This window comes from Acipenser ruthenus, chromosome 45 (genome assembly GCF_902713425.1).
Source record: "Acipenser ruthenus chromosome 45, fAciRut3.2 maternal haplotype, whole genome shotgun sequence".
NCBI lineage: Eukaryota > Metazoa > Chordata > Actinopteri > Acipenseriformes > Acipenseridae > Acipenser > Acipenser ruthenus.
The window spans coordinates 7,687,702-7,699,871 of record NC_081233.1 but is presented as its reverse complement, the minus strand read 5'-3'; the positions used below and the strand labels follow the sequence as shown (position 1 = coordinate 7,699,871).

General features: G+C 43.0%; 1 protein-coding gene across 1 annotated transcript; it reads left to right on the top strand.

The window, feature by feature from the left end:
* The first annotated feature begins 3,304 nt into the window (after nt 1–3,304).
* On the top strand, nt 3,305–10,056 carry LOC117966900 (keratin, type II cytoskeletal 8-like). The gene is made up of 9 exons (XM_034913785.2): nt 3,305–3,992; nt 5,388–5,596; nt 5,889–5,949; nt 6,113–6,208; nt 6,783–6,947; nt 7,305–7,430; nt 7,810–8,030; nt 8,263–8,321; nt 8,706–10,056. The coding sequence occupies exons 1-9, from the start codon at nt 3,435–3,437 to the stop codon at nt 8,978–8,980; spliced, it is 1,770 nt and encodes a 589-aa protein (XP_034769676.2). The 5' UTR covers nt 3,305–3,434; the 3' UTR covers nt 8,981–10,056.
* The last annotated feature ends 2,114 nt before the right edge of the window (nt 10,057–12,170 follow it).

Genomic DNA, 12,170 nt, shown 5'->3' with positions numbered 1-12,170 from the left:
TGTCAGCCCTGCAGCAAGCAAGGCTTTTCTTCATTCCATTTTCCTTTCTGAATTTTGAGAATGAAGAGAGCTACCCTTTCAAAACCTTGTGGAGGCTCAAGACAGCACGTTTAACCTGCACCGGAACAAGAATAGAAAACAGGAGCATTCAATAGCACATCTGCCGTTGCCAGCAGTCATACAATGTTTGCATAGCCATTGGGGGCCATCGCAAACCGTTTTAATTAAACTCCCTCATTTTTAACCCGACGAAGACACCAGAAAGTATGAAAGACACTCTGGTGATCACACTAAGGCCAGCTCTAAACACTATAATCCCTAACTCCCTTTCTTTTCTCTTTGGTTTTGTTTACTTTCTCTCCCCTATTCTTCGGACAGGATTTGTTATGCTGTCACCTGTATTCGGCTCTTTACAATTTGATTTCTGCTTTCTCCAATTCCATGTGAACAGGGCCTTGTAGAGCTACAGTTACCATAAACAGCGTTGTATTTTTCCCTTGGCTGTGGGAGTGCATTGCTTCAACAACATTCTCACCCCGGATCCCATACAGACGTGACACTGAAAGCATGCACTCTTTCTTGTCTCTGTTACGAACACCTGTGATGACAGACCACTGCATTCTGAATGCATGCTTCAGTACCTAGTGTCTGTTTACCCTAGCAAAAGGGATCAGGTTCTCATTGTGCATGAAGAACTGAAAACTGGGACTGTCCGAGGAGGACCTAAGGGTTACGTTCACACAAACGCATGCTTTTTTTGTGCTTTGAAAGGGTTAGACTGGCCGCACAATGTCCCCACTGTTTATGCACAAAGCAGGGTCAGTCCAACATCCCCTTTTCTAGGGGGTTAGGGAGGGAGTAGTCCAGTCTCCACGCCTCAAGCCTGCCCTGGACTGGAGGGAGCACCCTTTCTCTTAGGGGGGTGAGGGAGCAGTTGAGTCTCCATGCTTCAAGTCTGCCCTGTACTGGAGGGAGCACCCTTTCTCTTAGTCAGTGAGTGAGGGAGGATTTTGTACAGTACAGTTGTTTTTTAGTTGCTTTAACATTTAACAAAGCATTCATGTTTAATCACTATGAGTTGATCTGGCCATGAGCTCATTCCACCCTTTATAGTTGGAGATCTTCCATGTGAAAAAAAAGGGCGTTGCTTGCTTCTTTTTTTTTGTTCTGTTTTTTTCAATAGTTTTTTGTGGTTTGTTTTATTGCCTCGCTGTGACTAATGTGTGAGTTATTCATGAAAATTGTTGAAGAACATTACTGCGAAAGTAATATAATAAGAATATAACCCTGTAGCGAGAATATGGAGAGGACTGCACTCTGTCCCTCATCCAGTTCTCCTGCATGTACATGCCCATGCTTCCCTACAGTACAGTAATTATCAGTGCCTAGCCTATGTACCTCCTGTTGAAGCGGTACCTGTTAGGACTGGTCTAAAAGGCAATACACCAAACATGATCCCACTTGCAACATCCTAATCCTAGTTTGTTTAGCTGCTTGTGGAGTAGAGGGATCAATGGATGGTCTTATACTCGAGTACACTGAAAAACTGTTGTATTTCAGGAAATGCACTTAGTTTTACTTGCTGCAGATTGGTTCACTGCAGGATAAGACAATCTGGTAATTTGCACCAGTTGCCAGCAGGTATGTTGGGTGCATTAGCTGTTACCCTCATAAATGTTTAGTAAAAGCATAGTGAAAGTATTTTGAAGTATAGGTTAGTACTGTAAATCCATGGTTTAACCACAGTTAAAAAACACGGAAAACCACAGTTAATTATGTTAAATACATTGCATGTGCAAAATTAGAAAATGCTAAATTAACCATGCAAAATTACTAGGGTAAATCTTTCTAAGGGTCTATACACTGGCTTGTAGAATACAAGTATTATAGGTACTGTGCCAATGCAACCATCTCTCCCTGCCATTCACTCCTGGACCTCTCCAAAGCAGAACATTATAAAGGTTTAACACAGTAAATATGCTTGCAGTATTCCAGTGCGTTTATACCATGTTACTACAGTACCATGGTTTGCATGTTTTATGTGTTCTACCATACCACTCTGGGATACACAATGCTTGCCTATGCTTTATCATGTTTCATTACACTTTGCTATGCTTTTACTATGGTGAACTTTTATGAAGACAACGTGTAGTGTTTGTTTGTGGTGTGATGTGGATTATCCACCAATAGCCAAGCTGAGATCACAAGATCTTCACATCTGAACTAAACCAGATTTGAAATCTAGGACTCCAGAGGTTAAATGTTTGCACCACTACTGTAGCAATTAAACCAGATTCTTCAAAGAAAAAAAATCTAACATCCATCCACTATCTCCAGTAGTAAAATTATGTCCCAGTATGCCGCTAATTTCTAGGTTCTATGTGAAAGACCATGTTATACAACACAACAGGTAGTTCCTGCAGTGTAGAAACTCAAAGCCCAGTTTTCATTTTAAAGGACAATTTATCAGAGAAGCAGAACACTGACTGTCCAGTTTGTTTGCCTTCCCCTCCCCACCCAAAGGCAGTGTGATCTGGAGGAACACATTCTTCGCCTTCAAAACAGCTTGTTGCTCTTTGAGCCAAATAGGCTTTTCTCACTTCAACGGTAGCAGTAGGAGGTTATAAATGACATCTTCAATTCCTTTAGAATGCAGCACCTGGTTGAATAAAGGGTGGGGTGCATTAGACACAATCAGAGCCAGGCTCATAGGGCACACCCAACATTCATTTTTTATTCATTTTACATATTGTAATTAATATTAGTTCACATACTGTTGCTTTTTATCTAATAACTACTTTTGTAAAACAAACAAACAAACAAACAAAAAAAAACATCTTGAGCATGCATACAACTTAGTAATCAAATATTGCTAAGTTTTTTTCGAACATAAATGCTATGAAATGTCGGTGAAAACCGCTGCCTGGGGTGTATAAAATGTTTGCCTGTCAGTGTATGCCTGCATTTGACTTTTGCAGCTGCTTTGCATTGCTTGTAAACCCACTTCAATCGGGAACCTGTCCTAAGTAAAGAATGGATCGACTCACTTATTAAAGGTGTACCGCAAAAAACTACTACTGCTACTACCACGTAACCTGCTCTCTCCCTCCCCCACTAGCTCTCCTGTCTGGGTGTGCCCAGGTCGATCAGCTTACAATAATTCCACTCTGCTGATACCTGTCAGACAGGATGGGTGGGCCTTCAGCTGGGAGAGGGAGTGGGAGGGAGCCATGGAGAAGCAGGGTACCGCCTCCCCCATACCCTGTAGTTCAGGAAGGCTTTAAAAAGCCAAGCCTCAGCTTCTGCTTCTTCAGAGAGATTGATTCTCCTTCTTGATCCGCTCACTGACTCTTCACTTTCTCTAGCTCTCTGTTTCTCTCTTCATGCCAGCTTGCACTAGTTTGACAAACTAAAAGAAAACACTAAAACCAAAGATGACTTCCAGCTTTCGTATGACCACGACCAAGAGCAGCTCTGGAGGCTCTGGAGGCTCCGGAGGCTTCAAAGGATCAGGAGTGAGCTTCAGAAGCAGCAGCGGTGGCGGTGGCGGTGGCGGTGGCGGTGGCTTTGGAAGCCGTTCCTTGATCATGCCAAGCCGGTCCAGGATGAGCGTCGTGTCCTCATCGTTCGGCGGTGGTCGTGCTGGTGGTGGTGGTGGCGGATATGGAGGTGGAGGCAGCTTCAGCTCCATGTCAAGCTACGGCGGCATGGGTGGTGGTGGTGGCGGCTTTGGTGGAGGGTATGGTGGCGGCATGGGGATGGGTGGCGGCATGGGGATGGGTGGTGGTGGTTTCGGTGGCGGACACGGTGGCGGTTTCGGTGGCGGAGGTTTCGGTGGCGGCATGGGCGCCCCCATCACCGCAGTGACCGTCAACCAAAGCCTACTGGCCCCCCTCAACTTGGAGATCGACCCCAACATCCAGGTGATCCGCTCCCAGGAGAAGGAGCAGATCAAGGGCCTCAACAACCGCTTCGCCTCCTTCATCGACAAGGTGAGTGCGGGTCCCTGTTTTGTGATGTGCTGTGGAGCTGGTGCCAGGGGTGGAGAAGTAATCACTTAGAATTGTAAAGGGGTACAACTGTTTGTCAAGCAGACTAGAAGTTGTTAGTCAAGCAGACTACAAGCAAAAGTTTATCTATTTGAGTTTGAGTTTTTTAAAGTGGTGGCAGTGCTGGTCCCAGGAGATGTTATAAGAGACCATATGCAGGGTATGGATGTAAAGGGAAAAACAAGATTCCAATCAGGGTTGATTGTAACTGGCTTCTGTATGACTATGTAGACTCGAACAAGTTAGGTGTGATTGAAAAATTTGACAAGCTTCTAAAACGTTAAATTGTAACATGCAAGCCCTTTTAAAAGTTGACTGCAGTAAGTTAAATACATAGCATACAGTAAAAAAACATATTCACAGAACAAGCATGCAAAATCATATTAAATGACTTTGGTATAATTGTAACCAGGTACAGCTGTTCAAATGCATACTAGCTGTAAATGTTCATTTGCTTTCAGAATGTGTGTCAAATTAAAAGGTGCATTCGATTTTATAATCCTGCTGATCTTAGATTACATTAAAAAGGGAAGGCTTCACTAGATTCTTTATTACCTTTTTATTGCACAGAGAACTGAGCTTGACATGTTGCATGTCAAAAGGATCAAATTCGAGTTTACCAATGCTAGCTAGACAGCCATTGTTAGTATTTGTTTAGCCCTCAGATGGAACTTCAGGCATGCTTTTACAGATAGGCATTGCTGTAAGTCCAAAGTGTGAGAAAAGCAGGATTCTTACAACAGTCGTGCATAAAAGACTTGCTGCAGCAAGTAAACGTTAACATTCATTCAACGAGCCCCACCTAAAGATAATTCTGCTCAAGCTACAGCCATGTTTTAAAAAAAACTTGGTTCATTCAGCCTGGGGCAAACCTCACTGTGACAACGCCCTTCATTAAAGAGAGAGTCAGCTATCCCAAACAGATGTTCAATTTATTAAAACGTTAAAATGTTGCGTGGATAAGTTTTTATAACTTAAAAGAAAATATATAGTGACTGTAATATGCATTCCAGTGCATATTATAATGAAGTATTGCATCTTATTTTTTTTGTATTCAGGTTACAGTTTAATTCCCTCAGCAAACTGCAATGAGAAGAGGGTGTGGCAAGGCAACGTTTGAATGCCAAAACAGGTGTTGCACTGTATTTCAAGTGTAATGCAATTGTATCAGTCAGTTATAATGTTATCGTGTTTTATAATAAAAAAAAGAAAAAAAAAGATAAATGGCAAAGTAAAAGAGAATTTGCACTTGCATCCAACTCTAATGTCTGCATTCCCCTCCTTCCTCATGGCCAGGTGCGTTTCTGACCTGATTTGCTTGCCCTTCCCTGTTTATAGGTCCGTTTTCTGGAGCAGCAGAACAAGATGCTGGAGACCAAGTGGAATCTAATGCAGGGACAGACCACCACCAAGTCCAACATCAACGCCATGTTCGAGGCGTACATCGCCAACCTGCGCAGGCAGCTCGACTCCCTGGGCAATGACAAGATGAAGCTGGAGAGCGATCTGTCTAATATGCAGAACATGGTGGAGGACTTCAAAAACAAGTGAGTCCAAGAAACCATACTCCCTGTCCGCCCCACCTTGTTTACAAGTCATCTTAAATAAACTTGCATGCAGAACTGACCGCGCCATCTTGTGTTATATTCCACTCACAGCACTCTGAGAATCACTTCTTTAGGGCAATGCTTTCCTTTAACCTCAATCACAAGAACTAAGGCCAAGAGCCAATACAGGCAAACAAAGTACCCTTATCAATATCCTCAGCAGTTTCCAAAACTAATAATCTTGACCCTACCAGATTTTTGGACTGAACTAAACAAACATCTTCATCTACAGATACGAGGATGAAATCAACAAGCGTGCCAGTGTGGAGAACGAATTCGTCCTGCTGAAGAAGGTAAATATCTAAGCTCAGTGGGGTTGAACACACACACACACACACACACACTGAAAAACACCCCACAGAATGATTCTCACTGTCCCACAGAACGGTATGTTTGATTGCACTGAATGCAGTCGTGGTACTAAGTCTTTTCTTGTATTCCTCTCTCTGTTTGTAGGATGTTGATGGTGCTTACATGAACAAGGTTGAGCTGGAAGCCAAGGTCGATGCGCTACAGGATGAGATTAACTTCCTCAGGGCCATCTACGAAGAGGTAAAACCCAACTCGGATCCCAACATAATCATAGCCTACTGCCCAGAAGAAACTCTAGCCAGTAGACCCATGAGCAGACCACTACGAGCAATGGAAAAACAAACACAAATACAATGCAAGACACATTTATTTTTATATAGCGCCCTTCATGCCACGGAACAACAAAAAGCTCCAGTTGATTTAAGATGACTTTTTGGAACAACTAAAATGGTATTGGACAGTGAACCTACAACGGCAGCACACTATCTGTCTGTTACATATATGGTACCATGATTCTGTAACCCAATGGGATCACCAGAAGTGTGTATTTGGTCACAATGATACCATTGGCACTGTGGTGCCATTCTACCAATGCCTCACACCATCATATCTTTCTCTTTCAATCGTACAGAACCATTGCAATGCCAATGCAGTGCCACAACGGCATTGCTAATGAAGAAGCTTAAAACTAAATGGCGTTGAACATCTTTTATACTTTGATGACGATTCCCAAGCAATCGATCCTCAGTCTGAAAACAAAGAGGTAGAGTTTTGCTAACATCTCATCCTGTGTGCTGTTTTTGTTTCTTTGCAGGAGCTTCGCGAGATGCAGTCCCAGATCAAGGACACCTCGGTGGTGTTGGAGATGGACAACAGCCGTAACCTGGACATGGACTCCATCGTGGCCGAAGTGCGCGCTCAGTACGAGGACATCGCTGCCAAGAGCCGTGCCGAGGCTGAGAGCTGGTACAAGCAGAAGGTGAGCAGAGAGCAGGCTATCGCTATGTGGAAATCCCACATATGTGCAACACGTGGAAATGTATAATTATACATACTAAATATACTAATATATTCCCTCATATATCAATATATTAAATATCTATCTGTCTATATATAATAAAAATATTGATATCTTTTTCAGCAAAAGTCTCTATAACTAGTCTGTATTTCTCTTAGCACAGTATATGTACAGGATTCAATAAGATCAGCCTTGCCCTAGGTGAAAGCATGCATCACAGTTTGTTGTGTTTGGCACCTAACGATGAAAGTATTCATTAATATGTGAAATATATATGCATATATAATTGAATCCTGTTCTTTTCTCTCTGTCCCGCAGTACGAGGAGATGTCCACCTCCGCCGGACAGTACGGTGATGACCTGCGCAACACCAAATCTGAGATCGCCGAACTGAACCGCATGATCAGCAGACTGACCTCTGAGATTGAATCTGTTAAGGGCCAGGTGAGAGTCAGGGACAAGGACCCACCCAATGGGGTCTGCTGCAGCCATGCATGAATGCTCTTCCTGGGAGGGAAGATGCAGATCCCTTGAACTCTTCAATCTGTCCTGATACTTAAATGTATTAAGGCTATATTCGTTGAGGCTGCATTCTTTTTTTGATTGAATCTCATCCAGTCTAGTCTTAAGACATCGAAATAACTGCCATGGCACTACAACATTTTAAAAAAGATTTTAAGATTACTTGTCTGAGATTATTCATGTGTTTATTAGAAAATATGTTTTTCAGATTGGTCCACATCCGTTCACATTGCGTCACAGTTGCAGTGTACTTTCCGTGAGGGTATCTCATCCAGTACTAATGATCCTTTCTGTTCAACAGCGCGGAAACCTGGAGGCTCAGATCGCTGAGGCAGAGGAGCGCGGGGAGCTGGCAGTGAAAGACGCCAAGGCCCGTATTGCAGATCTGGAGGCCGCTCTCCAGAAAGCCAAACAGGACATGGCCCGCCAGGTCCGGGAGTACCAGGAGCTGATGAACGTCAAGCTGGCCCTGGATATTGAGATCGCCACCTACAGGAAACTCCTGGAAGGAGAGGAGAGCAGGTAAGGAAATGTCCAAACCTTATCTAAACAAGCACAGTGTGGGTTTCTGGGGGTCCGGTGACCCCACAGTAAATTGAAGCGAAATGTAACGCCACAAATAATTACCTGTTGGGACTTTATGAACCATTTATTAGTCCTCCAGACTTGTACATGTATATCCCGTCTTGTTGCTGTTTAGGAAGGCAATATTTGTATCTTTTATCTAAGCTTTGGATTTTCATTTTCTCCCCAGAATCAGCTCAGGCGGTGGAGCAGTCACAGTACACATGCAGCAGAGTGTATCTTCATCTGGTAAGAAAATGTTTCTTTAAATCATAACAATAAATTAATAACAACATTTTTTAAAAAACTGCAGTGGTAGAATAAGTAGTAATTCTAGTACAAATCTTGTGATTAACATTTAGAAGTCTGGACATTGAGAAGGAGTGAAACGTTTTTTTTAAGTTTCTTTTAGATTAGCGGGGGTTGGACACATAGGGCATAGCCTATTAATATGACAAAGAAAAAACCTCCTGCTCCCTAAATTACTGATCTGAACCAATTTAAGCTCCTTCCACGTTATTATGAGTTCATTATTTAGTGATACCTATAAAAGCTGGAGGACTCTGGATTTGTGTGCACACCAGTTCTACAGTGTGTGGTCTGGTCTCCTGTTGACCCCTCTCTCTGTCTCAGGAGGCGGATTCGGAATGGGAGGAGGCGGCGGCGGATACGGCATGGGAGGAGGAATGGGAGGAGGAATGGGAGGAGGAAGTGGCGGTGGATTCGGAATGGGAGGAGGAGGCGGCGGTGGATTCGGAATGGGAGGAGGAATTGGAGGAGGAATGGGAGGAGGCTCTATGAGTGGTGGAGGATACGGAGGCTTTAGCGGCGGCAGCAGCGGCGGTGGTGGTGGCAGCAGCAAAGTGTCCTATTCACAATCCTCCACGACCAAGACCAAGCGCTACTAAAACCGTCTACCCCCCCCCCCCCCTTCGAGAACGGGTTTCGGCCTCTTCAGTTCACACGTTTCTCTCCAACAGACCACCAATCAGTCCGAACAGTCTAGTACCCCTTTAGAACCCTCTCCCTGACCCCCCCATCCTATCTCATCTTTCTATCGGTCCTGTTCTCGATCAGTTGGCGCCTCAGTCAACTATCTTGTTTTTTTTTTTTTTTTTTTGGAAAAGCGAAACTCCAACATCCAAAGAAATATGTTGCAAATGTTTGTGTTGGGGATGGATGGGGGTGGGGGTGGGGTGGGGGGTTCTCCATTTTTAATGTTCTGTATTGGGCTTCTTCTGTCACCCCACCCCCCCAGTAAACCTCAAATTGCCTGTCTTATGCTTGTCTGCCAGTCAGTCTGTCCCTATCGATCAAGCAAGTAAACATACCTCCGGTCGAAAATGCACTCAACTGCATAAGCTGCAGGGTCCATTATGCTACAGTGATACCTCTCGGCTTGAGGGGAGCTAAGTTAATATACTATTATTTTAGCACTTGCACCTTCTAGAGACTCTTGTTAGAACAAGACTGTAAGGTGCAATAATTTACTGGGTGTGAATCTAAGAGGGGAAAAAGCACCAGGTTTGTCCCACTAGCTAGGGTACACAAGCTTAATGTATTCTTTAACCCTCAAGCACCAGAGGGGCAGGAAGCTTGGGTCAACTTGAAAGCCTTCTGTGTTTAAACCCCACACCCTGTTCTGGACATCACTGAGCACTGGAGCTTTAAAAGAATGAATTACAAAGCGAATTCATTTACACCAGCCCCCTTTCTAGGTAGTGGGTGTGGATACGGTTATAGTCCCCATTCCCAAGCAGAGTCTCTTGTGCAGAGAATGGGCATTAGCTGATGAGGTTTTGTCCCCACCACTCCTACCTTCCAGGGATCACTGAGTGTGAGCTCCACTTTCTAAGCAACCCGACCAGAGTTTAGAATGAAACAGATCGACAAACTGACTGACTGACTCTTTGTGGACAGATTGTATGAATGCATTTGGCTTTTGTAACAACATCTCTCCAATAAATCTGAGTTTCTAAATGAAGCTGATTTGAGTCTTGCCTATTTGTATATTCATTCATTTTCCTGTGCTTGAAAAATAAACACTTCCTCTAGGATTTACGGTAACACTATAAAGTTACAGCTGCAAATTCATAAGAATATCAATAGTTTTCAAACTATTTGAAAAAGAAGCACCACATATATAGCACTGTAGTTCATAGGAATTTGTAGCCATTATTTTGACTGCATAATTGATGATAATTCCATCTGAATTCCAGTAGAATAACCATTATTCCTGTGGTGTGCCGCTTGCATTTATTTGACAATTTAAAGTAGGTTTTCTTAAATAGAAAAACATACAAAAAATACTTAGCATGTGGCCAGGGCCACTGGGGGAGTTACAGATCTTATATAAGACCCCATAGTGAGTTGCAGTACGACTGTGTATTGCATTGCACTTGGTACAGGCTAGTTCCAATGTAAGATAGTTATACACTGTGTGATGTTCGTTGTGCCTGTCTAGTGCAGTATTCGGGGGCTCCGTACACAAAAACAACTCCACAGTTTAGTTTCAGGAACAAAGAAAGTCTGGTTTTATTCAAAAACGTAACAAATAAAAGACCGTAAAGTACAAACTATAAATGTTCATTCTCCCTTTTATACCATGTGTCCAGGGGCTGATTGATAATTCATTATTCAATCACCACCTGACCACATTCCACACTTTTCTCACATTCACAATAAAACAATTACACAATCAATCAATCACTCCCACATTTACACAATTAAAAAATTCCATCACCATGTGGCTGTGCAAACGGTGACCATCTTGGTTTCAGGCTGTCCCTTCACCAAGATGGCCACCAGCCACCAAACTCTCACATTATTATTTGTTTATTTAGCAGACGCCTTTATCCAAGGTGACTGTGTGAACTATGTATCAGCTGCAGAGTCACTTACAATTACGTCTCACCCGAAAGACGGAGCACAAGGAGGTTAAGTGACTTGCTTAGGGTCACACAATGAGGCAGTGGCTGAGGTGGGATTTGAACCAGGGACCTCGTGGTTACAAGCCCTTTTCTTTAACCACTGGACCACCCACACAAACACACATGCACCCCCATGTGCAGAGCCTATGCTGTCACAAATGGCACATCATAATCAAGTACGCTAAAAAGGACAGCGGTGGCTCCATAAGGAAATGGCGCCTCCAACCACTGATAAACACAGAGCTTGCATGTCTTCTTGGTAGATCACCATTTAAACAGCACTCAAAGGAGACAAGTAAGTTCCAAGAGGGAGGTCCAATGTGTCTTTCATTTTACTGAGTACCCCTACAGGCATATAGTAAGTGTAGCACTTCACCTGGCTACAAACGTACCAGTATTGGCATGTTCATAGGACTCTGTAAGGTTACCATTAGACTCCATGTACACTAGGACAGTTTGGGACACTTCAGACTTTTCAACTCACATCGCAATGCATTCTGGTATGTTTTACCTGTCTCAGGTACCTTTCATAGCAGGACCACACTTACCAGAATGCATTGGGTGTGAGTTGAAAAGCCTGAACTGTCCTAGTGTACATGGACTCTGTGGCCATTGTTTAAAAGTGTTGAAAGTGATTTACAGACTCCTGTATTGACAACAAATATGAATACAGCGAACACACTTACATGTTTTAGAGAAGAAATCCAATCTACCTTCCTGTTATGAGCATTAGCAGTTTTAGCACTGATCCCCCATTTGTATTGTATTGAAGCTTGTTTTCTTCCTCGCTGGTTTGTTTTCTCTTATAAAAGTTTCCCTCAGTAAAGTAGCAGTTTTCCCATACGTTCCCCAAGACTACACTATACATTTACCATAGTTTACCATGGTTTTAAATTTCCTTTACCATGCCTCTCTGGGATTTACAATGCTTACATATGCTTTTCCATATTTTCACTATGCTTTATTTCACTTTGCTATGCTTTTATTATGGGAAACTTAAAAGGCTTATTCTTTACAAAGTTAATAGCAGAACTGGTGAGCAGTTAAGAGTCTGGAATTGGAACAAGTACGTACTGGCCTCTTACTGGGCACCGAGCAGAGATATACAATACCAGACAAGTTTAGGACTGAGACCTAATTTAAAACAAAAAACTATACGAACATAATC